Source organism: Palaemon carinicauda, chromosome 7 (assembly GCF_036898095.1).
Source record: "Palaemon carinicauda isolate YSFRI2023 chromosome 7, ASM3689809v2, whole genome shotgun sequence".
Classification (NCBI taxonomy): domain Eukaryota; kingdom Metazoa; phylum Arthropoda; class Malacostraca; order Decapoda; family Palaemonidae; genus Palaemon; species Palaemon carinicauda.
In genome coordinates this window covers 98,399,058-98,426,733 of record NC_090731.1, presented here as the reverse complement: position 1 = coordinate 98,426,733, position 27,676 = coordinate 98,399,058, and the positions used below count along the sequence as shown (strand labels likewise).

Genomic DNA, 27,676 nt, shown 5'->3' with positions numbered 1-27,676 from the left:
GTTTGTTTAACTTTCTGTAATTAATACACTTTGACATTTACGAATTACTCTCCCAGGCTGAATGTTTTCCTGAACATTTCCCGCAGATTTTATCATCATTCTTAAACTTGGAATCTTCTTCAAAATGTCCATACCTCTGACAGTGATAGCAAGTGATCACGTGGTACCTATCACGTATGTTATAAGTACCCCATCGTAACAAATCTTTTTCCCCATTATCACGATAGCCCTCCGAATTTCATGGTCATATTCCAGCACATAGTGGGTAATCCCACATGCAGCATTCTTCTTCAGTACTACTTTTATCTTCGGTTCTATATTTTGGATTTAGTTCAGGTAACAATTTCTTTGAATCAAGACATTTACTACTTCATCTTCATCATTGTAAACATTGCATATCACTATTTTTTATTTTTATTTTCCAACCTTCTTCGTCTCAGTGTCGACAACCATTGTCTGAATTTTGTTTGCTGCTTCCTCTCTGATCCTCTCATTTGCAAAGTTTACATCAACATTTTCATTTGAGTTTGACCTCGTATTAAGTATTGGAATGTCTTTAAGTGCATGTTCGACCTCAATTTTTTCTTTCAGTAATTTTAGTTGTTGTATTTGTGGATTTAACTAGGCCTACCAATAGATTTTTTTCCTTTACTTTGTCGGCGTATGTTGTTTCCATAATTCTGACCATCCTTTACAGTTAGATATTCCCAGACAGTAGACTACAATCCTGTTCGTAATACTAGGTATGCAGTTAATTCTAATAGTCAGGCCTTCTACCCCACGAGGCTCAATACTACAGTAGGCCTACACGGTATTCAAGAAGCTTTATTCCAGCTGTGACCAAGTTGTGAATGATCTTCCTAATCCGGTAAATGAATCGGTAGAACTTCAGAAGTTTGAAATAACAGTAGATGTTTTTATGTAACAGGATGGCACAAGTTTCTTTTTTATAGTCTATAAATGAAATATCTGTTTTAATGCTGATACTGTTCTTAAAATATTCTATCTTAACTGTTCATTATTTCTCATATATTTCATCTACTTCCTTTCCTCACTGTTGGAGCCCTTGGGCTTATAGCATCATGCTTTTCCAATTAATGTTGTAGCTTAGCTAGTAATAATAAAAATAATCCGTTACTCGATGAATGTGTGTTACAAATATGAAGGCTACACAAAATATTATGCATCGTGCTAAAATAAGTTGAACATGTATTCCTTTAAACGAGGTACTACAGCAAATCGTTCAAAGCTTGCAATTTCTTTACACATAAGAGTAATAAAATGGCATTCTATTGTATCGTAATATAATCTGTAAGATGATAATGAGTTTTTATAGAACTTAATTCTGCGTTAAGAATACAAACAAGCCCTGCTTAAAGAGCAGCGAAGGGTATTTGGTGGGAAGTTAATATAATCTATTTAAGAAATATCGAACATATTATTATTATTAATCTTTATATAATGTTTTTATTATAATTATAATTATATAATTATCAAAATAATTTGAAATGAGAACAAAGAATCCCCCTAAATTGTCTAAGAAAAAAAGTTTGATTTCCCGATATCCCTACACAGCTCCACCATGCTTTCGTGAGTGTTGTTTTCTTTTCTGTGCGACTTAGAGAATGACAGGTGGACTTTCTCGATTATTGCTTCTGAAATTGTACACATTGTTGTTAAAATGACTTTATGATTTAAGACAGTGCCTATAGTGCCAGGTTATTTGAGAGAATTGTTGTATCAATAAATAACAAGCCGAAAAGAAGAGTAGAGATTGTTCGGACTTTTCTAGTGGGAATATGGCGACGTCCTCAGAGTACAGTGCCAATATTCCCGGTGGAAAAGAACAACCCTCGGGCACGACGTCTTCTTCGTGGGCTGGCATTGTTGGTGGAGCAAAAAATGATGTACCTGTGGACAGTCTCAAGACTTGTGAGCAAAACAAATCTATAGTCGCTGATACTATGGAAACTACACCCGTCACTGACGGGAACTGTAAATCGCACAGCCTAACTGTGTCGACTCCTGTGAATCGCCCTGAAGAGGAGTTAGATCCATCAGAGTTGGATCAGTTCACAGAGATACGTAACACTAAGAAAGATCGTTTCAAAAGACGTCAGTGGAGAGGCAAGCGTAGGGGTGTTGTATGTCGCACAACCAAACTAGAAAGGGAAGACAGTGAAGGTAAATGGTCCTCCCCCTCCTCCCAAGGAGAGCCTCGACTTGAAGTGATGACAGTCCCAGGACGAGGACGAGGAAAAAAATCTGCCCGAGAAACTACCCCAAAACTCAATGTTCCCACTGACAAGGAGGAGGAAGACGTTCGTCAATCGGACCTTGTGGAGGAAGACACTTGTGATGAGGAAAAGGTTCAGTACATCCCCGCCCCCGCCCCAAGTGTTAACGTTTGGGAGAAACGACAAGGTCAAGGTGTCAAATTCCCACTTCAACAACCTGGTATGTATTTAGAAACATTTGTCGAGTTAGCCTAGAGGCTTACCATCGTATTAGCCTGTAGTTAGTACTTTATTGAATAAGCAGATTTTGTTAGTTGCATAACCTATTGGTAAGGATTAATAAAGCTGAATATATGATACTTTAATTGGTTTCATTGTAGTGTATTACAGGGCAATGTAACCTAGGAAAACAACTACTTTTTCTTATAGAAAAAGTTACGCTCCGAAAATGACACTCGTTCCCGTCGCAAATTAATAGTTTCAGAAATATATATACATCTATATCCTCCAATAATGGGGGACCCCCAGTGGGAACTCGGGGTTTTGGGTGGGGAAAACATACTGGGGAATCGATATATAATCGTAAAATAAGCCTTTTCTTCTCTATACATTACCTTCTTGAAATTATAATAACCGGAGGAAAATACAAAACAGTATATCTGGATAAACTTTGGAGGCGCCGTTACAAAGATTGTATCATGAAAAAATACAATAACCAGTGCTGCCAACGTCCGATGTAGATCAAATGTTATTTTTTGACCTGTCATACTATTAGGCTAGGTTAGGTGGGTTTGTTAGGTTCTGTGCCCTTTTTGTACTATTTATATATTGAGTAAAACTTATATGGAGAAATTATTTAAAATACATATGGAAATATCTATCAATACTATATGTCATCGTGCCATTGGTAACTCTGTGTACCATACGTCAACGTTGGTAACACTGTGTATTATTGGTAACGTTGCTAATGTTATCGTTCGTTCGTAAGAGAAGTGACACCGTGCAACTCAAAGTTATCCGAATTGGTTGATCTGTTTGTTTCCGATTGAAATGAACATCAAATTCGGTTAATTCACGTTATTTACTATAGGAAAACAATTATATATCGTTTTCCCCACCCAAAACCCCGAGTTCCCACTGGGGGTCCCCCATTATTGTAGGATATAGATGTATATATATTTCTGAAACTATTCATTTGCGACGGAAACGAGTGTCATTTTCGAAGAGAGCGTAATTTTTTCTATAAGAAACAGTAGTTTTTTTCCTAGGTTACATTGCCCTGTAATTCACTACAAAAATACCCTTTAATTTCGGGGTGTAAGGGGGGTTGCAGGGGGCGTTAGCCCCCCGTTAGGTAAGTAGGTAAGGACACAGCTTGTAAGTTAGGTTTTGGGGGGAAAGTTTAGTTCAGTTGATGTCCTTTTTTGATGAACATATGAAGAACTGGCGGTAAAGTTGTATTGTATTACAGGGTGTGATTTTGAACAGAAAATATATGTTTTCCTATAGTAAATAACTTAATTTAACCGAATTTGACCTTCATTTCAACCGCAAACAAACAGATCAACCAATTCTACTAACTTTAAGTTGCCGAATTGGTTGCTGTTATTACGAATGAAATGAAGGTGAAAACCGGTCAAATCACGTTATTTTCTACAGGAAAACATATATTTTCTGTTAAAATGATTAAATATAATGTCTTATATATATTTTGTTAAAATACTTAAATATAATGACTTGTTCAAATTCAGTGTCGCTTAACTCACGTATGTACTGCGAACGGTAACATTAGCAACGTTACCAACGGTAGACAACGTTTCCAATGTTACGGTGATACACAGCGTTACCAGCGTTACGGTGGAATTACTAACGTTAGCAATAATACGGTATTATTATCGTGAGTATTTTAAAGAATTTTTCCATATACCCTTTACACAATATATAAAAAAGTACAAAAAGGGTACAGAACCTAACAAACCCGCCTAACCTAACCTAGAAGTTCCCAGGTCACAACCCCATATAATGCCCTTTGTTATATCACTTCACTCACGTTACGGTAACGTTAGTACTGTTACGATAACATTATATATAATGGTTCTTATTTCCACATTAGCTCGCTTCGCTCGCATGAAAATAAAACATCAAGCAATAATGTTGAGCTGCGCACGCTAACTTTAGTAATGTTACGCTAACATTACCAATGTTAGATATAATGGTTCTTGTTCCTCACGATCACAGGAAAATAAAACATCACCCTCGTATGCATTGGCAATTGGTAATGCTGAACTTCGCACTCTAACAAAATATAATAAAACTAACACATTAAAGTTAAAGAAATTAATGACTTTTATAACCGTGACGTCGTAACTTTGGGGTCACGGGGGTGTCGTGACTGAGTCTGTGGTGTCTTAAGTATTTTGCCTTAGATTAGCATTGCACTTAGAACACTGTAAAAGTTGGTATATTACATTATGTGATTTAAGAAAATTATCAACATTGGAATACACCAAAATAGTTTGAAGTATGGATTACTGAAGTGGTTACAATTTTCTAATACTTAGATCGTAAAATATACAAAGGATGACACTTGAACTAACAAAGACGTGACTTGGGCAAAGGTTTCCACGGAAAAGGGCTTCTTGGAAGGTGGGGGTAAGGAAATATTAACCCCCCTGTGCAAACTTTACATATGTATGGGTTCGTGATTGGTTAACGGAAAAGCAACGGAGTCTAGAGAGTAAACATGAATGAACCAAAATGGGAAACTTGTCCAGAGCAAGTATTTATGTGAAATATGGGAGTGATAAAGTAATAACAAAATGTATAAAAGTAATATATGTAGATAAAATGGAATGTATGATAAATAATATTTGATGGGTATATAAACTGAGGTGATATTATAAGGTATCGAATAATAAAACGAGTAATACTGGGGTCAAACGTAATATGTATACGAGGGTATTACATAACTAATCAAGTAATAGACTTGAACAGAGCTGGTAGAGAGACGAACAGTTACATTTCACGATTAGAGAAGAAGAAATCCTATTGGTGGAGGAAAAGTGTCTGCGCAGGGAGGCGGGGTTTTTGCGCAGAAAGTCGAAACCTGCTATGTACAAACATACGTACAAGAGCGTCTACAACGGGCAAGTAGAATGAGAAAAATTAAATGAAAAACACTGCTAATGTTAGCATGATACGTTAACATTTTATCTACATTACACGTTGGCAGCACTGGTTACTGTATTTTTTCATGAAAGTCTTTGCAACGGCAGTTCCAAAGTTTATCCAGCTCTACTGTTTTGTATTTTCTTCCGTTTATTATACATTCAAGAAGGTACTGTAATGAATAGAGGAAAAGGCTTGTTTTACAATTATATATAGTTTTCCCCACCCAAAACCCCGAGTTCCCACTGGGGGTCCCCCATTATCATAGGATATATATATATATATATATATATATTATATATATATTTTTCTGAAACTTCATTTGCAACGGGAACGAGTGTCATTTTCGAAGTGAGCATAATTTTTTCTATAGGAAAAAGTAGTAATTTTCCTAGGTTACATTGCCCTGTAATACACTACAATAATACCGAACTGGCTGCTAATATACAAAGGCTCCTTAATTTATTTTACTCTGGGAATCATTTTGAACGGAAAATATTTTCCTGTAGTAAATAACGTAATTTACTGTAACTGAATTTGAGGTAAAGTTTTACAGTACTAGAGGGTATCATTTCAAACAGAAAATATTTGTTTTCCTGTAGTAAATAATGTGATTTAACTAAATTTGACCTTCATTTTAACGGTAAAGTTTTACTGTATTATAGATTCTCATTTCGAACAGAAAATATGGTATTATTTTACTGTATTAGCCTACAGGGTAATGTAACCTAGGAAAAAAAACTACTTTTTTCTATAGGAAAAATTACGCTCTTCGAAAATGACACTCGTTCCCGTTGCAAATGAGTATTTTATGAATAGAACATACCTGGCAGTTTATATATATATATATATATATATATATATATATATATATATATATATATATATATATATATATATATATATATATAGTCTCTGACTTTCGGCAGAATTTTAAAAAAAAAATCGCGGCAACCGCCTTGTGGTGGTTGTGCTGTTAGGTGGTTAACAACCCTTAAAGGGTGGTACTTGGAATCATAACCGTTTTTTGTTCTTCAGATCATCTCTGCTGGCCGAATCGACAACACGTTGGTCCGTCATTAGAGTTTTTCCTTTTCGCTTTCCCTGTGTTGCTTTACCAGTCTTCTATTTGGTGAAGTACATTGGTTTGGGGATTTGGCAATCTTGTTTTGTTTGTTCTGTGTTTGTTCCGTAACCGAAATACAAACCACGCTATTTACATTGGGTTTACTTTCGGCGTAGCTGAAATGACGAGCCAATAGTTTTTACCGAGGGTTAACTACCCCCGCGCTAGTTAGCGGGGGTAGGGGATGGGGTAGCTTGCTACCCCTCCCCCTCCCCCCCACACACCGGTGATTTGCTTCACTTCACTTTTGGCTCCGGCGATGAACAGACGTGTCTGTCCATTGTCCTCGTTTGACAGCCTTAATCTTTTTTGCTTTTCCTCAGCTTTTGTGTGTTTGAAGTTGGCCTCACCCTTGGATATCCATCATGTGCAAGTGCCCTGGTATTGCCGGTCGCCCTTGCGGTACTTTCATGTCTGCGGTGGATACGGATCCTCACACCCTTTGCCCGCAGTGTCGAGGCCGACGGTGTGACAGAGAAAATAATTGTAGTGAGTGCAGGGAGTGGTCTGCCTCCCAGTGGGAGAAGTTTGGCCGTCGGCGTAAGAAGTCTAAGAGAGACCTTTCTCCTTTGGCGGTTGCCTTGAAGGAGGAAGGCTCTCGGGACTCTTCTTTTGCCGCCCAAACCTCCTCCGAAGCTCCCCCTCGTCCGGCTCCTATTGAGAGACTGCCGAGTGGGAGCGCAGGCCCTAGTTCTGTTTCCCGACCTTGGGTTGGGGGAGAGGGCGTCGCCTCCCATGGGGGGGGGAGGTTATTGATAATGATTCGTTGTCTCATGATGATCTCTTTCAGCTTTGGGCTTCCTTGGGGCTGAAGGGCCTGCCCTCCAAGGAACCCCTGATTGATCTTGTCCAGTTGGGGGCCGCTGTTAAGCAGTCGCCGGTGATAGCAGAGGTAGATCCTCTGTCTATCGTCGACGTCGTGGTGACAGAGGCTTCTGACGGGTCGGGGCAAACCTCTGCGGTTCCTGATGAGGATGACGTTGCTGAAGGCTCTCCTCCCCCTTCTGTACATCCTTCGAAGTGGGAGGGGAGTCCCACGGGCTCTTCTGCTGCCAAGCCTCCCTCTCGGGGGAGCGCATTGACTGAGACTCCCCTTCGGAGGACGGATGATCCTAATGACCCTCCTCGTGGCCGCCTTCGCCGTAAGGCTCACCGTCCGCTGCGTCATAAGGGCCTCCCGTCTCCCTATAAGGGTGCTAAAAGGCACCTTTTTGAATCATCTCCTCCTTCCTCCGAGGGGGATTCTCCTCGTCGTAAGCAGCCTGCAGCTCCTGCCTCCTTAGACCTCTCCGGGGATCGATCTCCTACGACTTCCAGATCTTCCGCCCCTGGTGCAGATGCACAGCAGTCTGACCTCGTCATCCGACGGGCAACGGTCCCTTCGGGGCAAAGGGTTGCCTCCCATGGTGTGGGGGCTTCCCTTGCGCGTCAGGGTTCCCCTGCGCGGCCTTCTGCAGTGTTAGCGCACAGGTGCTCTCCTGCTCGTCAGCGTTCCCCTGATCGCCAGCGCTCTGCTGATGATCGTCGCCCCACTGCTCGCCAGCGCTCTCCTGAGTGCTCCGAACATCCTGCTGTTCCTGTTGTTCGCCCTGCACGCCAGCTGTCTCCTGAGCGCCCTTCTGCAGGGTTAGCGCACAGGCGCTCTCCTGCTCTTCAGCGTTCTCCTGATTGCCAGCGCTCTCCTGAGTACTCCGAACATCCTGCTGTTCCTGTTGTGCGCCCTGCTCGTCAGAGCGCACCTGCGCTTCCAGTTCCTGACACACTCCCTGTGTGCCCACGTTCGCCCGCGCGACCTGGAACTTCGGTTCAGGTCTTGGACAAGGACTCCTCTTCTCCTCGCCCTCGCGATCCTGTTCGTCAGCCTGTTCCAGCACAGCAACGCTTGCGGTCGCCTGCGCGTAGTTCTAATGCTACTGTACGCCCTCGTGCCCACGCTCCTCCTGTTCCTGAGGCCGTTCGTGAACGTTCGCCTTTGCGCAACGCGCCGGCAGCTTCCACACAGGATTCCACGCGTCGCTCTTCTGCTCGCCAGCGACCACAGACGCGTCAATGTTCGCCTGATCGTCAGCGATCTCCTGACCGCCCGCGTGATCTTTCGCCTGCACGCAAGCGCTCTCCTTCGCGTCGGCGCCCAGAGGATCTGGAGAGACATGGGTCTCCTTCTTCCAGCTCAACCGCTCGCCTGCGCGTTCTACGCGCTATCGCTTGCCAACGCGCCATCAATCGCCTGCTCGCCATCGATCTCCCACGCGTTACAGGTCCCCTGGACACCATCAACAACAGTTGTTGGAGCGATCTCGTTCGCCCGCGCGCCAACGCGCTCCCTCGCCAACGCGCTTACTCGCCCACACGTTCACTCGCCTACACGCCCGCGCGATCGCTCCCGCGCTCGATTGTCTTCGCGCGTTTGCGCACCGCGCTTCAACAGCCTCTCGCGCGCGACTCCTTAGTGTCGCCTTAGCAGGAGCGTCAGCGCGACCCCCATTTGCGTCGGGTTCCGCAGCTTGCAACAGCAGCAGGGACGAGTGTTGCCAGACCGCAATCAAGATCGCCCCCGTCTAAGCACAGGTCTCTGTGTCAGGATAGGGAAGACCCATCAGAGAGGTCAGAACAACTTTCTTCCCCTTTTTCTTTACAGGCAGGTCCAGTGGTGTCCACACCGAAGGATCACCCGATCCCCTTCCCTCCAGCGGGAATTTCGGACTCTGTGTCCGTGACTCGGCAGTCCTGGTTTGGTCCTTTGATGTGGGCGTTAGTGAAGGCTATGAAGCCGGCACTCGCCGATCAAGGACATAATCCAATGACGGCCTCACCCCCGCTGAAGAGAAGGAGAGGAGTGGACTTCGTGGTGACTTCTCCCAGGGAGAAGCTGGTTCCTAAGAGGTCCGTTAGGAAGGCTCCATCCCCTTCGCAGGCGCTTTCTCCTTCTCCTGAAGACGAGGCTTTTCCGTCCTCAGGAGAATCCAGTGAGGTAGCGGTCTCCCCCTCAGCACCAAGGGGGAGTCGTCTCCTCATGGAGGGGAATCGTCTCGTGTGGAAGGCATCTTCCAGGCCTCTTTGTTGGGGTCGTTTATCCCGCCCAGGAGGGAACCTAAAGACTCCAAGACAGTTCCGAAGTCTTCTTCGCGAATTCGTCAGGTTCCAGCTGCACCCCGGGAGAACGTCCACGCATCTCCCCAGGAAGAGATTCCGGGGACGGGAGACTTAGCTGCCAGTCCGCAGGGAGGAGACCAACAAGAGTCGGAGCACACCTTCTAGCAAGTCCTGAGCCTGATAAGGCAACTCAACGGGTTCATGGATCCCGTGATGGCCAGCGCGGCTTTGCCCTGGTCCCAGGGGCTAAAGAGTGCCAGAGCCAGGGCCAATGCTCAACTCGCGGGTCTCGCCTCCTCCAGTCGTTCCTCTGCCGGGAACAAACTCCTCCCACCTCCTCGTCTCCAGCAGAGGAGGTACTTCGAGATCATGGGGGAGTCTAGCCTCGCTCTTCCCCTCCACCATTCGGTAGAAGAGTTCGCTAGGGGAGTTCCCCTTGAGAAGCTCTACGCCCAGCAGGTGACGTTCTCGGCGTTGGAGATCCTGAGCCATGAGAAGGTCGCGAAGTGCGCCATGCAGGCCACATCGTGGCTGGATATCTGGCTAGGTTCTCTGGGCATCCTATTGCGCTCCGAGGATCTGTCTAAGGAGACCAATAGGAAGGCCCTGGAGTCCTTCCTCCTCTCGGGCACTCGCTCCTGCGAGTTCCTGGCACATCAGGTTACTAACCTTTGGGCCAACTCGGTGTTAAAGCGACGTGTTGCGGTGACCGAGAAGATTCATCCGAAGGTCCCCGCCGTGGATGTCTGCAGGCTCGGGCACGCTTCCCTCCTTGGGGGGAATCTGTTCGAGCCACAGGACATGGAACGCACAGCTGAGAGGTGGAGGCAGTCGAGCCAGGACTCCCTCCTCCAAAGGGCCCTTACATCTCGGCCCTATAAGCCTCCAGCTCCGCATCAACCGCAGCAGCAGCCTCACAAGACACCAAAGCAGGCACCGGCAGCTAAGAAAGTGGTGTCTAAGCCCCAGCCCTTTCCAGCCAAGGTCAAGAGGGGCGGTAAGTCCTCCAGGGGAGTTAGGAGGCGTCTCTTCGGCTCCTTGCCCTCGCCGTCCCCCGCAGAGGATCCTCCTCGACGTGAGTCGACCGTTGCAGCCGCATCACTGGACCTCTCTGCAGATCGCTCGCGATCTCCTACGCCTGCCAGACCTGCTGATCTTCCTTCACCGTTCGTGGCAGCCCGTTATCCAACGGGCACCGGTCCCTTCGGGGCAGAAGGGCTTGTCTCACAATGTGAGCAAGTCCCTTAAGTGCCAGGTTTCACCTGTGTGCCCACAATCTCCTGGAAACAACGCGACATGTCAGGGCTCTCCTGTACGCCAGCGATCTCCTCGCCAGTGCACATCTGCGCGCCCTGATCCTGATACGTGCCACGCACGCCCACGATCTCCAGCTCGCCAGCGAACTTCCCCTGTGCGCCCACGATCTCTGGATCTGGTTGTAGGAAAGAAGTCTCATCCTTCGCCTTCTCGTCAGGGATCACCTGTGCGCCCTCGGAACTCACCCTCTCGTCAACCCTCGCCTGCGCGCCATCACGCATAGTCACCTTCGCCCGTACAGGTTTCAGCTCCTACCGTGCGCACTTCTAGAGGTGGACTGGACACTACGCGCCCACGAGCAGTCTCCTTCACACGCTTCTACGCCTGCTGGTTCTGTGCCCCATCTGTCTTCTCCAGATTTCTACGCCTGCTGGTTCTGAGCCCCATCTGTCTTCTCCAGATTGCGCACCTGCGGGCCAGCGATCTCATGCGCGCCCGCGAGCTCCATCGCCTGCGCGGCATCACTCTCCAGCACGCCCACGCGCAACCTCACCTCTGCGCAGTCACTCACCTGCTCGCACTGCGCGCCGTCATTCTCCTGGTCCCCCGCACACGTGCGCGAATGTTCGCCTGCACACGAATCTGGGATTGTTCCATCACGCGAGCGCCAGCGAGAGCCCAAGCGCGATTCCCTCCGGGTTTCGCAACGCAAGCTTCCTAGCGAGTCTTCAGGAGCGAGAGCAGTCAGGTCATCCTCTTCACGGTCTCCCGCACGCAAGCGCAGAACAGCGCGCTCACAGGAGGAGGGGAGGTCTTCAGAGAGGTCTAGGCACCAATCTTCTACCTTTCTTTTCAGGCAGGCCCTATGGTATCTACTGCGAAGGATCGCCCGATCCCCTTCCCTCCAGCGGGGTCTCTGACACTGCGTCTGTCAGTAAGCAGCCATGGTTTGGGTCCCTTATCAGAGCTGTCGTCCAGTCTGTTAAGCCTGCCTTCGCTGATTTGGGTCTCAAACCAACGGCAGCTCCGACCCCACTGAAGAGGAAGAGAGGAGTAGAGATCGTGGTGACTTCTCCCAGGGTCAAACTGGCTCCTAAGAAGTCCGTAAGGAAGGCTCCTTCCCCCCCACAGACGTTCTCTTTCTGTGGACGAATCTTTTCCGTCCTCGGGAATCTACCGAGGTGAGACCTCCCACCGCTCCAGTGGGAGAAACCCCACCACGAGTAGGAGAATCGTCCCGTGTTTGGGGCGGAGAAGAGCCCTCAGACTTCGTTGCTGGAGTCCTGCATCCCTCCTAGAAGGGAACCGAAGGACTCGAAGACTATCCCGAAGTCTTCTTCCAGGATTCGACCAGAGCCAGCAAGACCCCAGGAGAACGTCCACGTGTCCCCCCAAGTAGAGCATCTGGGGACAGGAGACCTTGCTGTCAGTTCACCAGGAAGAGAGCAGCAAGAATCAGAGCACGCCTTCTGGCAAGTCTTGACACTGATGAAGCATCTCAACGGGTTCAAGGACCCTGAGATTGCCCCTCGTGAGGGCAAGGACATGGTCCTGGACCAAGTCTTTGGCACTCAGAAACCCACTTAGGCCAGTGCGGCTTTGCCTTGGTCCCAAGGGGTGAAGAGTGCCAGGGATAAGGTTGAGGGCCAGCTCTCCGAGATCGCCTCCTCCAGCCGTTCCACTGCTGGCAACAAGCTCCTCCCACCTCCTCATGTTCAACAGAGGAGGTATTTTGAGGTCATGGAGGAGTTTTGTTTAGCTCTTCCGCTCCACCACTCTGTGGAAGAGCTTACCAGGGGTCTCTCTTGAGAGAGAGACTAGCCAGCAAGTGACGTTCTCGTCAACAGAGATCCTGAGTCAGGAGAAGGTTGCAAAGTGTGCCATGCAGGCCACTTCGTGGCTGGGGTCTCTGGGCATCCTGCTGCGATCCAAAGATCTATCCAAGGAGAGCACCAGGAAGGCCCTGGAGACCTTCCTCCTTTCGGGCACACGCACCATTGAGTTTCTGGCCCACCAAGTCTCGAACTTGTGGGCAAACTCGATCCTGAAGCGACGTGATGCGGTGGCCGAGAGGTTCCACTCGAAGGTCCCAGCCGTGGATGTCTGCAAGCTCAGACACTCTTCCCTCCTGGGAAAGAGTTTGTTTGAGCCCAAGGATGTGGAACAGGCAGCTGAGAGGTGGAGAAAATAGAACCATGATTCTCTTCTCCAAAGGGCTCTTACAACCAAGCCCTACAAACCTCCAGCACCTCAACAACCTCGCCAGTCCAAGACGATGAAACCGGCAGCGGCAGCAAAGATGACGGTGTCCAAGCAGCAGCCCTTTCCTGTCAAAGACAAGAAGGGCAGAAAGTCCTCCAGGGGAGGCAAGAATCCTAGAGGGAGCGGCCGAGGCCGGAAACGCTAGGATTGGCAATCCCCCTGCGCAAAGTTGCGCATTCAGGTGGCAGCAACTCGGGGCCGATTCCTGGACGATCTCCGTGATCAGTCAGGGATATCGCGTCCCGTTCATAACATCTCTTCCTCCCATAACAGCGAATCCAGTGTCGTTGAGCTCCCATGCCATGGTATCGGCAAAGGGGCTAGCCCTACGGGCAGAAGTCGAGACCATGCTGAAGAAGGATGCTCTTCAGGAGGTCGTCGACGGTTCCCCAGTCTTCTTCAGTCAACTCTATCTTGTAAAGAAGGCGTCTGGAGGCTGAAGACCAGTCATCGACCTCAGCTCTGAACAAGTTTGTCAAACAAACTCCGTTCAGCATGGAGGCAGCAGACATGGTCAGACTTGCAGTGAGACTGAAGGACGTGTACTTCCTGATCCCAATCCAATCATCTTCCAGGAAGTATTTAAGATTCAGCCTAGACAACAAGATGTACCAGTTCAAGGTGCTGTGTTCTGGTCTCTCCACAGCACCCCAGGTATTCACCAGATTGTTCACCCTGATCTTTTCGTGGGCACACAGGATCGGCATCCGTCTCCTCCGTTATCTGGACGATTGGCTGATCCCAGCAGACTCGGAGTCGACCCTTCTTCGACACCGAGACAAGCTTCTGGGACTTTGCCAAGATCTAGGATCATGGTAAATCTCAAGAAGTCTTCTCTGCTTCCATCTCAACGATTGGTATATCTAGGCATGATATTGGACACCAATCTCCACAAAGCCTTTCCATCAGACGACAGGATAGCAAGGCTGAGGAGGGTCGCAGATCCTTTCCTCAGACGAGAAGAGCTTCCAGCCCAATCGTGGTTACATCTCCTAGGTCACCTTTCCTCCTTGGCCCGTCTAGTTCCAAACAGCCGCCTCAGGATGAGATCCCTGCAATGGCGGCTCAAGTCCTGGTGGAATCAAGGCCACGATTCCCCGGACATTCTGGTACCTATGGGTCCTGCGGAATGGACGGACCTTCAGTGGTGGGTGACAGACGAAAACCTCCGAAAGGGAGTGGATCTTCTCGTCCTCCCCCCGGATTTGATGCTGTTCTCCGACGCTTTAAAAGAAGGATGGGGTGCCCACGTTCTGAACCACAGGATCTCAGGCCTATGGTCAGAATCAGAAAAGTGCCTCCACAAAGTTGCTAGAGATGAAGGCCGTATATCAGGCACTTAAACAGTTCCAACAGACCCTGGCGGATCACTCCGTGGTGGTGATGAGCGACAACACCACAGTAGTGGCTCACATCAACAAGCAGAGAGGTACCTTTTCACAACAGCTATCCCATCTTGCAGTAGAGATACTGAGATGGACCGAAGTCCACTCGATTCCACTATCGGCTCGCTTCATTCCTGGCAAAAGGAATGTGCTCGCCGACAGTCTGAGCAGAGCATCGTAGATAGTGAGTACTGAGTGGTCTTTGGATCCTCTTGTAGCAACAAAGTCCTGACTTTGTGGGGTTCCCCGATGGTGGACCTGTTCGCGACAGCCTTGAACTTCAAGCTTCCGCTGTACTGTTCCCCAGTCCCAGACCCCAAGGCACTCTGGGAAGATGCCTTCCAACAACGGTGGGACAACATCGACGTTTACGCCTTCCCACCATTCTGTCTGATGAGAAGGGTGCTCAACAAGACTAGAATATCGGTCAACCTGTCAATGACTTTATTAGTTCCGCTATGGCATCATGGAGAGTGGTTCCCGGACCTTCTGCAGCTCCTGACGGAACTCCCGAGAGAACTTCCTCCGCGACACGAGCTACTCAAGCAACCACACTGTAACATCTTCCACAAAGCCGTAGCATCGCTTCGGCTTCACGCCTAGAGACTATCCAGCATTTCCTCACAGAGAGAGGCTTTTTGCAACAAGTTGCGGAAAGGATGTCTCGGCACCTGCGAAAGTCATCCGCAGGGGTCTACCAGGCGAAGTGGAGAGTCTTCTGTGGTTGGTGTCGTGGAAGGGGTATCTCTCGCCTCGATGCCACTATTCCAGCAATAGCGGAGTGTCTTGTGTATTTGCGGGAAGAGATGTGCCTTTCAGTCTCGGCAGTGAAAGGCTATAGCTCAGCCTCAAGCCTGGTCTTCAGGCTGGAAGGAATGGACAATTCCTCCTCGCTGGAACTTTCTCTACTCATACAAAGCTACGAGCTTACCTGCCCTCAGTCGGAAGTGAGACCTCCTCAATGGAACGTGGTTTGAGTCCTCAGGTCTCTTAAGACACCTCTGTTCGAACCATTACACCAGGCTTCTGATCGTCACCTGACTTGGAAGACGGTGTTCCTACTCGCATTGGCCTCAGCCAAGCGAGTCGGTGAACTTCATGGTCTCTCGTAGGACGTCGCCCATTCAAGCGGATAGGGGGAGGTAACGTTCAGGTTCGTTCCTGAGTTTGTGGCTAAGACTCAAAATCCTGGGATTCCGAACCCACGGTTCGACTCCTTCCGGATTTCGAGTCTCCGTTCTGTAACAGATGACCCAGACCATCTCCTACTGTGCCCAGTAAGGAGTCTGAGGCTCTATCTTAAGAGAGCAGCTGCAGTTCGTCCTCGAGTGCAAGCATTGTTTGTGAGCACAGGAAGGACGAAGAGGAGGGTCACTAAGAACACCATCTCAGCATGGATTCGCAGGGTCATCCACCATTCCCTGAATCCAGACCCACCTCCTTCACGTCGCCCTAGAGCACATGTCAGAGGCATCGCTACGTCCCTGGCATTCAAGAGGAATTACTCTGACGCAGGTTCTACAAGCTGGGGTCTGGAAGCGTCAAACGACCTTCAAGACGTGACCCACAGGAGGCTCGATACGTTCTCTATCGGCCCTGTGGTGGCTGCACAACAGCTGGTCTAAACCTCAGGCTCCTTAATGGACAAGTAGCAGAAGGTTGAGGGCATTGTTACCCAGTTTTAGTCTGCATGAATGAAAAAGTATGCCTGGCCCTTACTCTTTTCTTCATCCTCCCCTCTCTTGGGGAAAGCAGCATCCTGGGTTCTCTGCACAGCTGACCTCAAACCACTGCAGGTAAACCATGCTTCCTTGTGTTCCTAGTATTAAGATAATACTGTCGCGTCCCCCATACCCTGACAAGGTGGTATTGGGAACGTCCTATCCTAGAATTCCATCTAAAGGATTCCAGGTCAACTTCCTAGGACGAGTCACACTTCATTCCTTCACACACAAGCTTACATAGGCCGCATGTTCCTTGCAGAGTAAGGGACTTGCGTGGTGCAGGGACTTTATCTCGAGTGCTACACACTCGGATTCTAAGTCCCCGGGCAAAGCCAAAGCCAGTAAGGCTGGGACTTACCACCCTACCAAAGGGTTAAGTCACCCTATTTAAATTGCGTGGTTTGTATTTCGGTTACAGAACAAATGACAAATTCGTAGATAATTTATATTTTTCCTAACCATACAAACCTTAGCTATTTAATCATACTTGCCCGCCAGCCCTGTCCCCCGTGAAGTCCTACCTCTAAGCGAAGTTAATCAGTTCAGCGGTGTGTGAGGGGGGAGGGGTACCTAGCTACCCCTCCCCTACCCCCTCGCTAACTAGCGAGGGGGTAGTTAACCCTCGTTAAAATTCTAATGGCTCGTCATTCAGCTGCGCCGAAAGTAATACCCTATTTAAATAGCTAAGGTTTGTATGGTTAGGAAAAATACAAATTATCTACGAATTTATCATATTGCATTCTCATTCAAGCCCTTAGCGGAAGAGTAATATCTCGCAGCGGGCAGGTCTATTTATGGTCTTAGGTGAACAAGTATAAAAAGTGCAATTTTCAGTGCTAAATTAGTGCAGTGATTTTATTCAGTCAGTGAAGGGTGCGTCTGCTCGACCCTGTCGTTATCCTAGCCTTAGACCTCTTCCAAGCTCCCCAACCCCTGGGAGAAGGAATGTCGATCGGCGAAAGGAAACAAGAGGCGTTAGCCCCCGAGCAGACGTCCCCTCGAGCGTTCCTGTTGACGCTTCTCAGAACGCGCTCCCTCGCCATGGGTAAGGCGAAGTAAAAGTGTTATCTTCACCATCGGTTAACTCTGCTCACAGACAGCTGGCGTCTTGAATTTTTCCTTCCTTCTAGACAAGAAGAGAGTTGCTCGTCATGACGCCGAGCGTTTAGATGCTTAACACCATAGCGCTAGCGTCAAGTAGGACGCCGAGCGTTAAGGAATGGGCTACATCACGCCAAGCGTCGAGTAGCTGGAAGTCATGACACGTAACGCCGAGCGTCAGACCATTGGACAGCAAGCTACTATTGATGCTGTAAAAGTTTGACACGATGTTTGAACCTGAGTGCAACTTCGTTGTCTCTCTTGTTGGATGAGAGAACGTTTTAGACGCAAACGTCATAGTTCCGAGCGTTATTGTGCAGAGAGTCACGTGGCGCCGAGCGTCAAACAGTTGCATGGCATCAAGTGTCCAGCAATTGGACTTGCCGTCGAGTGTCTTGCCTTATTTTTTGTTTGGGTTCCCCCAGGTCCCTCAGTGTGAGGCACCTCGTATATCCACCAGAGAGTTGCTAATGCATCTTCCAGTCTTGAATGGTCTGGATGCTTAGGTATTTATCGAGCTTATTCTTAACCCTGGATAGGTACGGTGGGTCGTTTGCGACCCCGAGCGTCAAAAAAAAACAGGTTTTTTTCACGTGACTCACCCCCGTGACTGAATTTGTGGGTGATCGACCTGCAGGAGGTGTCTCCCCTACACGCTCTAGTAGTGTCCAGATGTGCATTGCTGTAGCTGTACTCCTTCCCCGATTTCTGAGACGCGTCGGGGTCGAGCGCGACCGAGTTTACCCTTCTAAGGTAGTTTGCATAATTATCAAAGTTATTACGTATTATGAAATTGTCGTAGAATGGTGCAACTTGTATAGGTTATCAGTTGTGGAAAGTCTTGGTGGATTGTTTGGCTACCATGTGCATGTTTTTTTTTTAGTTAAAATGTCGTTCATCACCACGAGGACCATTTTACCGCGAGTGCCCCTTTTTCATTTTTTTTTAATTTTTTTGCCAAGTCATTTTTCCGTAAGATATTGCCAAATAGTGTCGTAAAACTTTTGCTTGTTTAGTGTTGGAAAGTGTGTCTAGATGATCTGGCTACCCATGCGTGACTTTGTTTTTGTCAGATACGACGTAGTTATTGGTATATTGGGTATTTAACTGCGGTTACCAATTTCTGTTTTTTTTTCAATATTTGTAAAAATTACTACATAGTAAGGAATTGCCGTATATTATTGATTTTTTTTCATGTTTATGTGTTAGAAAGTGTGCCTTGATGGTTGGGCTAACACGTGCATGTCTTTTTTTTTATCTGAGATGCCGTATATTAGAATGTCGGGCATTTTACCGCGAGTGCCCCTTTTTCATTTTTTTGCATTTTTTTGCCAAGTCATTTTTCCGTAAGATATTGCCAAATAGTGTCGTAAAACTTTTGCTTTTTTAGTGTTGGAAAGTGTGTCTAGATGATCTGGCTACCCATGCGTGATTTTGTTTTTGTCAGATACGACGTAGTTATTGGTATATTGGGTATTTAACTGCGGTTGCCAATTTCTGTTTTTTTTTTCAATATTTGTAAAAATTTACTACGTAGTAAGGAATTGCCGTATATTATTGATCTTTTTTTCATGTTTATGTGTTAGAAAGTGTGCCTTGATGGTTGGGCTAACACGTGCATGTCTTTTTTTTTATCTGAGATGCCTTATATTAGAATGTTGGGCGTTTTTCCGCGAGTGCCCCTTTTTATTTGTTTTGCATTTTTTGCTTAGTCATGTTACCGTAAGGAATTGGCAAGTAGTGTCGCAAAACTTATATTTTTATAGTGTTGGAAAGTGTTTCTAGATGATCTGGCTACCCATGCCTATTTTTTTTTTTAGCCAGATATGGCGTATATATAAGTATGTGTTCGATTTTCCTGTGATTGCCATTTTTTCGTTTTTTCCCATTTCTTTCAAAATTACTACGTACTAAGGAACTATCACAGAGTAATGATTCATTTATATGTTTATTTGTCGGAAAATGTGCCTTGATGGTTTGCCTAGCACGTGGCTGAAATTTTTTTTTCTGAAATGCCGTATATTAGAATGGCCATTTTTCCACGAGTGCCCCTTTTTATTTGTTTTGCATTTTTTTGCTTAGTCATGTTACCGTAAGGAATTGGCAAGTAGTGTCGCAAAACTTATAATTTTATAGTGTTGGAAAGTGTTTCTAGATGATCTGGCTACCCATGCCTATCTTTTTTTTTTAGCCAGATTGGCGTATATATAGGTATGTGTTCGATTTTCCTGTGATTGCCATTTTTTCGTTTTTTCCCATTTCTTTCAAAATTACTACGTACTAAGGAACTATCACAGAGTAATGATTCATTTAGATGTTTATTTGTCGGAAAATGTGCCTTGATGGTTTGCCTATCACGTGGCTGAATTTTTTTTTTCTGAAATGCCGTATATTAGAATGTTAGCCATTTTTCCGCAAGTGCCCCTTTTTATTTGTTTTGCATTTTTTTGCTTAGTCATGTTACCGTAAGGAATTGGCAAGTAGTGTCGCAAAACTTATATTTTTATAGTGTTGGAAAGTGTTTTTAGATGATCTGGCTACCCATGCCTATCTTTTTTTTAGCCAGATATGGCGTATATATAGGTATGTGTTCGATTTTCCGGTGATTGCCATTTTTTCGTTTTTTCCCAATTCTTTCAAAATTACTACGTACTAGGGAACTATCACAGAGTAATGATTCCTCTGGATGTTTATTTGTCGGAAAATTTTGTTTACTTCTTTTTTGATTGAATATCATCAAATTTTTTTAGCTAAAATATATTGTTTTACATTTTTTTTTTCGATTTTATTTCCCTTCAAAAAAATTTTTTTGGGTCAGAATTTCAATTTTATAGTCGTAAAATAATCCAGCAACCCACCATACAATTTTTATGCATATCCAATAATAATTAGATTAGTAAATAACACCTTGAAATTGACATACCCTTCCTACATTTCAAGTGGCAGATTAGGGAGTCTGAGTCAGTGTGGTTGGCGGCCATTTTGTGGACATATCCGAAGCGTAAGTTGCCCTATCTATACATATTCTTGTTCCCTATAGAATTTGTGATATTTTGGTATATTTTTACCTGCATAGATATCATATTATATATTAAATATATGTATTTTTTTACGAAATTTCTAAGTACTCAAAAAATTACCTCTAGATATGGCCCCTGATATAAATGTAATTTACAAAATAATGAAGATTTTTTTTACATATTTCTATTTTAGGATAACATATGTTTATTCCCTAAAAAAATTAGCCACTTCCTATTTCATTTGGGTACCCAAAAAAATTCATGAAATTTGGACAAATTTCTTTGGCCAAAAAAAGTTACCCTTTTTTTCTCATTTCAGATCTTCACCTCCATGGGTCTGACTTCATCCAAAATACATCAAGATGTGTCCTAAACATTCAAGAATCAATTCCTAAAAGGATTTGTGTATATATGTATAAACTTTTTTTTTATGAATTTTTATGTCAGGTCTTTTTTTTTCTACTTAATTTTTTAAAATATTTATAATAAATAGTTTTTCTGCAGATGAGTAGTATTTATCTTTACAGTTGTTTTAAGCATTCATTGAAGTTTTTTTTGGCAAAAGAAAAAAGGAGGTTACTGCAAAAACTGATTTTTCAAGAATTTTTTTTGGCGTCGGGGTCGTTCGCGTCCGAGTATACCCTTAAAGGGGTGTCCGAGGAGCGTACCTATCCAGGGTTAAACACATCTACGCTCACTCCGGATATGTTTCTTAGATGAGCTGGCAGCACATTAAAATAGTTGCTGCATTATCGATGCTGGTGCGTAGTGGATTAATGTCCTGTGCGCCTTCCTTATTTTTCCTGGTACAGTATATTTTTGGCACTATTAATCTACCTCGGCTTGCTCTTTCTTATATTTTTAGCTCCATGATGTTTTCAGTAATTCCCTCTATTTGCTTCCATGTTTGTATTATCATGTAGCATTCTCTTCTCCTTTCTAGACTGTATAGTTTTAAATATAAAACTTACCCGCTGGTTATATAATGGCTAAAGTCCCTGACTCCTCGGCAGGAAATTCAAAATCTCTTGCGCAGCTTAGCGCAGATATGCCAGGTGTACCCCAGCGCCCTCGCGGTACAACTGGTAGAACTACTTAACGAATCAGATTTTTTCTGCCGCCATAGCTGGCTGTACTATTGGAAATTCTCTCTCGTTTTCTTACTCTGTTTGGATGTTATTTGGTGATGTATTAACGTTTTTGAGTTTTGGATTGCCCATTTTGGTTTTATTTGATCTGTGATCACGTATTTATAACTTGAAAGGTAGGGTTAGAAGGTTTTTTCAACCTATTTTAAACCTCACGAAAGCATAGGGGCGAAATGTAAACATTTCGACCTTTGATGACTTCACAGCCTCTTCCATAGGCTAAAAGTCTGTCTTTCTTTTACAAAGAATTTAAGTGAATATGCTTTTAGAGTATTAAGTTATAAATTAAATTGAAAGAATTATTTTGAGAAAATTTCATCCTTTTAATAGTTTTCTTTAGATAATCTTCGATCTGTTTGCAAAGATTAACTAGCGTTCAGTTTATTTTTGTTACGCAGTAGTCAGTATCGTTACGATGTTACTATATATTGTAGCGATTTTATGAATTGTACTTTATAAAAGGAACATTTTAGTTTGCAATTAATTGGTCCTTTCAGTATTTTTTCCTTAGTCAGAGATTAAAGGAAGTCACAGTTCAGTTTATTTTATACGATGCAGTATTCTTTACAATCGCCGTAGCGCACGATTCTATGTATCGTTGTTGCTTTGGTGGTTTTCGGTATACTGGACTAAAATTGTGCGTATATTATTTGTAGATGTTCCAATGATGCGAGTGATGATTCATCTTTTATTGGAACCCCTTAATTTAAGGGTTTATTTTAATTTATAAATATATCGATTAAGGTAATATTTGATATTTAATTTTTAAATATTAAACTTAGCCGGTGAATATATAATAGCTGACGTCTCGGACGGCTCGACAGAAAAACACAAAAACTCGCGAGCGATCGCCATGAAGGTTGTGGGTGTGCCCACCAGCGCCAACTATCGGCCAGATACCGCATATACATGTAAACAGCTCAAGTTCTTCTCTGTCGGTCTTGTCGACAAGTTGATTCCATTACTCGCTGTTGACCTGGAGTTTTTCGTCATTCTTGGTGAAGTACTTCTTTTTGGTTTTGAGCTTTCGCAGTGCAGGTGTTTTTATCTTCAATTAAAACTCTTGAACTCTTTTTTGGATAGATTTTATTGTTGATGACTGGATTGTTTTTGGATTTTCTTTGACTTTTCAAAATGGCTGACCCTTCTCCAATTCCTAAATTTCGTAAATGTAATGCTAGGGATTGTAACAAACGTCTTCCAAAGGCCTCTCTCGACCCACATACCGTGTATTCGAATTGCCGGGGTAAAACCTGCCAATTAGGAGATCGGTGTGATGAGTGCGTGGTACTTTCGGAATTCGACTGGCTAGAGTTTGATAAGTATTCTCGTAAGCTAGAGAGAGATAGGGTGAGGAGAAGTTCCTCTAGATCATTAGAATTTTCCTCCTCCCATGCCCCTGAACCTAATCCTTCCCCTGTAGTAGTTGTGCCTGAACCTTCTACTAGCACTCATGAACCATCAATGCGGGATATGTTGCGTGCCATTCAAGCGTTGGGCGAGAGAGTTGAATCTTTGGCTACGGACCGTAATCAACTCATGGCCGATGTAAAAGTGTTAAAGTGTCAGAGTGCCACATTAGAAAATCGTGGGGATAAAGTGATTAGTGCGCAAAGTGTTATAAGTGTTGCGACCGAGGGTTCGTCTGTTCGTGCTTGTCGTTCGCCTAGTCCGAGACCTCTTGCAAGCTCCCATGCACCAGGGAGAAGTAATGTCGTAGGACTTATGGGGACGAGAGGCTTTAACCAACGAACAGACGTTCCCTCTATGGTTTCGGGCGTGTCTCGTCAAGACCGCCCCTACCATAAGACGAGCGAGGCGGTTTTCTCCTCGTCATCCGAAGGCTTCTCGCGTAAGAAACCGTGGAGCAAGGTTTCTAGACCCTTGAAGCGGAAGTCAGTCCCTTCAGGACAGGTCCAGCGTCCTGGCTGTAGCCATTGGGACAGCTCTGACCCTGTGCAGTCATCGGAAGACTGCTCGCCGCCTAAACAAAAGCGTAACACGGGCTCCGAGAGTCTTAGTTTAGGCAATGTTTTGCCGTCACAGACGTTACCATCGTCTCGACCCGTACCGACTCCCGTTGATCCTAAATGGGTTGTCCTGCAGGATATGCAGAATAAGCTTGCCTCCCTTATGGAGGAGTATACTGTTGAGCAGGTTCACGATGATCCTCGCCGTTACGCTGATCGAGATCCTGGCCGTCAGCCGCCCAAACGAGCCTTTGCTCGTCCTGTTGACGTTGACGTTACAAAGTCACGTCAGTCACGTGACTTGGAGCCTCACTCGATGCAGTCCCGTGTTGACTTTCAGCCGCTTGTTGACGTTCAGCCGCTGCCGCATGCTCGTGTTGACGTTAAGGACGTTCGCCAACCAGCTAAGTTGACTTGTTTTGACGTTGAGCGTCAAGCACCGCAGTCAAGAGTTGTTTTAACTGCTCAATCTAGGCAGTCAAGGCAGTCTCGACTTGACGTCGAGCGTCCTCCCGCTCCTGTTGTTGTTGCTAGTCAGTCCGTTAAGCAGTTACATGACATAGCGTCCTGGACTGCTACTGATGCTCCTTTGCGTGTGGACTGCTTGTCAAGCATTGCCACCAAGGCAGGTCTCTCCCTTGCTTGAGACTCATCAGTTGTCGGACGAGGTTCCTTCAGATGAGGATGTTGCTGATCCTCCTCCTACTGATAATCCTTTGGATGTTTTATCAGACGTAGAAGAACCTAAGGCTGCGCAACCTTCGATGGATTTTAAGAAAATCATGATGATTTTCAAGGATCTTTTCCCAGATCATTTTGTTACTGTTGCTCCTCGTTCGCCTCCGTCTGAGTTTGCGCTAGGCTTAGCTGCTACCAAGCCTGCCTTTACTAAGCTAGTGCTCTCTCGCTCTTCTAAGAGGGCTTTACGTCTTCTAGGCGACTGGTTGGTTACCAGGAGGAGTTTGGGGAAGACGGCCTTTGCCTTCCCACCTTTTAAGCTAGCTTCTAGATCGAGCGTCTGGTATGACACGGGAGAAGTTCTCGGCTTGGGAGTCCCTGCCTCTGCCCAGGGTGACTTCTCAAGCCTCGTAGACTCTCCCCGTCGCCTGGCCATGAGACGCTATAAAATTTGTTGGTCCTCCTCGGACCTTGACCATCTCCTTAAAGGCGTATACAGGGCCTTCGAAGTTTTTAACTTTCTAGATTGGTCTCTAGGAGCATTAAGTAGGAAGATCTCGTCTGCTGACCAAGATGTGTCCTTACTTATTATGTCTTGTATGGACAAAGCCATCCGCGATGGCTCCAATGAGCTCGCCTCCACCTTTACGTCTGGAGTCTTGAAGAAGAGAGAAACCCTTTGCTCTTTCCTTTCAGCAGGAGTTACTCCCTGTCAAAGATCGGAACTGCTCTTTGCTCCCTTATCGGCTGCCTTGTTTCCTCAACAGCTGATTAAGGACATTGCTGCTTCGCTTGTACAGAAGGACACACATGACCTGATGGCTTCTTCTGCTCGCAAGGGAGCTCCTTCTTCATCCTTTGTTGTGAGACCCAGAATCGAGACTCCTGCGTCTAGGTTTATCCCGCCCTTTCGTGGCAGAGCTCCCAGCAGGGGAGGCTCTCGTGCCGAGGGAAAGAGAGGTAAGAGGAGAGGAGCCAAGTCCTCCCGTGGCAGAGTCTGACTGCCCACGTCCTCAGACAGCGGTAGGGGCCAGACTGAACAACTTCTGGCAGGCCTGGGAGAAGAGGGGTGCAGACCAAGAGTCTGTGTTGTTGCTCAAGGAGGGGTACAAAATACCTTTTGTACGCAGACCTCCTCTAGTAACAGTTCCTATAGACCTCTCTCCCAGGTATCGAGAGGAGTCAAAGAGACAAGCTCTACATCACGAAGTGTCTCTGTTGCTAGAGAAGGGAGCGGTGGTGAAAGTCTCGGACCTTCAATCACCGGGGTTTTACAACCGTCTCTTCCTAGTCCCAAAGCATACAGGAGGTTGGAGGCCAGTGCTAGATGTCAGTGCGCTCAACGTTTTTGTTACGAAAACAAAATTTACGATGGAGACCACGAAGTCCGTCTTAGCAGCGGTCAGAGAGGGAGACTGGATGGTCTCTCTCGACCTGCAAGATGCGTACTTCCACATTCCTATACACCCGGATTCCCAACCGTTTCTGAGGTTTGTTTACAGGAATGTGGTGTACCAGTTTCGAGCACTGTGCTTCGGCCTCTGTCCTGCTCCTCTCGTGTTTACGAGGCTCATGAGGAATGTGGCAAAATTCCTTCATTTATCGGGAATTCGAGCCTCCCTGTACTTGGACGACTGGCTTCTCAGAGCATCGTCCAGTCATCGCTGTCTGCAGGATCTACACTGGACGTTGGGTCTGGCAAAGGAGTTGGGACTTTTGGTCAACTTAGAAAAGTCTCAACTGATTCCATCCCAGACGATTCTCTATTTGGGGATGGAGATTCGCAGTCTAGTTTTTCGGGCTTTTCCGTCTGCCACCCGAATAGAACAAGCCCTGCTCAAAGTCCGACTCATGCAGAAAAGAGAACGTTGTTCAGTAAGAAGTTGGATGAGTCTCGTAGGGACTCTGTCATCCCTGGAGCAGTTTGTCTCGCTAGGGAGACTTCACCTTCGCCCTCTCCAGTTCCATCTAGACTCTCACTGGAACAAGAGCAAGACTTTAAAAGCTGTATCAATCCCGGTCTCCGAGCCAGTAAAAGCATGCCTGAACTGGTGGGACAGCAACATAAGTCTGAGAGAGGGTCTGTCTCTAGCAGTCAAGAACCCAAACCACGTGTTGTTCTCAGACGCGTCGGATTTGGGTTGGGGTGCGACTCTGGACGGTCGGGAATGCTCGGGTCTTTGGACGTCGGTTCAGAAGAGCATGCACATCAACGGCAAGGAGCTATTAGCAGTCCACTTGGCCTTGATGAGTTTCGAGAGCATTCTTCGAAACAAAGTGGTAGAGGTCAATTCAGACAACACCACAGCTTTGGCGTACATCTCCAAGCAAGGAGGCACTCACTCCCACACACTGTACGTGATCGCAAGGGACCTCCTCATATGGTCAAAAAATCGAGGCATCTCCCTGTTGACAAGATTCATCCAGGGGGACTTGAACGTCTTGGCAGACTGTCTCAGTCGGAGAGGTCAGGTAATCCCCACGGAATGGACCCTCCACAAGGACGTGTGCAAGAGTCCTTGGGCGACTTTGGGTCAACCCACCATAGACCTCTTTGCCACCTCGTTGACCAAAAGGCTCCCAATCTATTGCTCGCCAGTCCCAGATCCAGAGGCGATCCACATAGACGCGTTTCTACTGGACTGGTCTCACCTGGACTTGTACGCATTCCCACCATTCAAGATAGTCAACAAGGTACTGCAGAAGTTCGCCTCTCACGAAGGGACAAGGTTGACGTTGGTTGCTCCCCTCTGGCCCGCGAGAGAGTGGTTCACAGAGGTACTTCAATGGCTGGTAGACATTCCAAGGAGTCTTCCTCTAAGGATAGATCTCTTACGGCAGCCCCACGTAAAGGATCTTCATCAAAGCCTCCCCGCGCTTCGTCTGACTGCCTTCAGACTATCGAAAGACTCTCAAGAGCTCGAGGCTTTTCGAAGGAGGCAGCCAGAGCGATTGCGAGAGCTAGGAGAGCTTCTACCATCAAAGTATACCAGTCGAAGTGGGAAGTCTTTCGAGACTGGTGCAAGTCAGCATCTGTTTCCTCTTCCAGTACCTCTGTAGCCCAAATCGCAGACTTTCTCTTACATCTGAGAAATGTTCGCTCCCTCTCAGCACCCACTATTAAGGGCTACAGGAGCATGTTGGCTTCGGTCTTTAGACATAGAGGCTTAGATCTTTCCAATAATAAAGATCTCCAAGATCTCCTTAAGTCTTTCGAGACCTCTAAGGAACGTCGTATGACAACTCCTGGATGGAACTTAGACGTGGTCCTAAGGTTCCTAATGTCAGACAGGTTTGAGCCATTACATTCAGCCTCCCTGAAGGATCTCACCCTCAAGACACTTTTCTTAGTGTGCTTGGCTTCGGCTAAAAGGGTCAGTGAGATCCATGCCTTCAGTAAGAACATCGGCTTTTCCACAGATAAAGCCACATGTTCACTTCAGCTTGGTTTCTTGGCCAAAAATGAACTGCCTTCTCGTCCTTGGCCTAAGTCATTTGATATACCTT

At 46.2% G+C, this 27,676-nt stretch overlaps 1 protein-coding gene across 3 annotated transcripts in view; it reads left to right on the top strand.

Annotated features, from left to right (window-relative positions):
* Positions 1 to 1,566: 1,566 nt before the first annotated feature.
* The window catches only part of LOC137643975 (la-related protein 1B-like), a 798,692-nt gene continuing 772,582 nt past the window's right edge, over positions 1,567 to 27,676 (top strand). For all 3 annotated transcript variants that reach the window (XM_068376809.1, XM_068376808.1, XM_068376807.1), the window contains exon 1: positions 1,567 to 2,457. In XM_068376809.1, the coding sequence (XP_068232910.1) occupies positions 1,800 to 2,457 (658 nt within the window). In that variant the 5' untranslated portion in view covers positions 1,567 to 1,799. The remainder of the gene's footprint in view (positions 2,458 to 27,676) is intronic.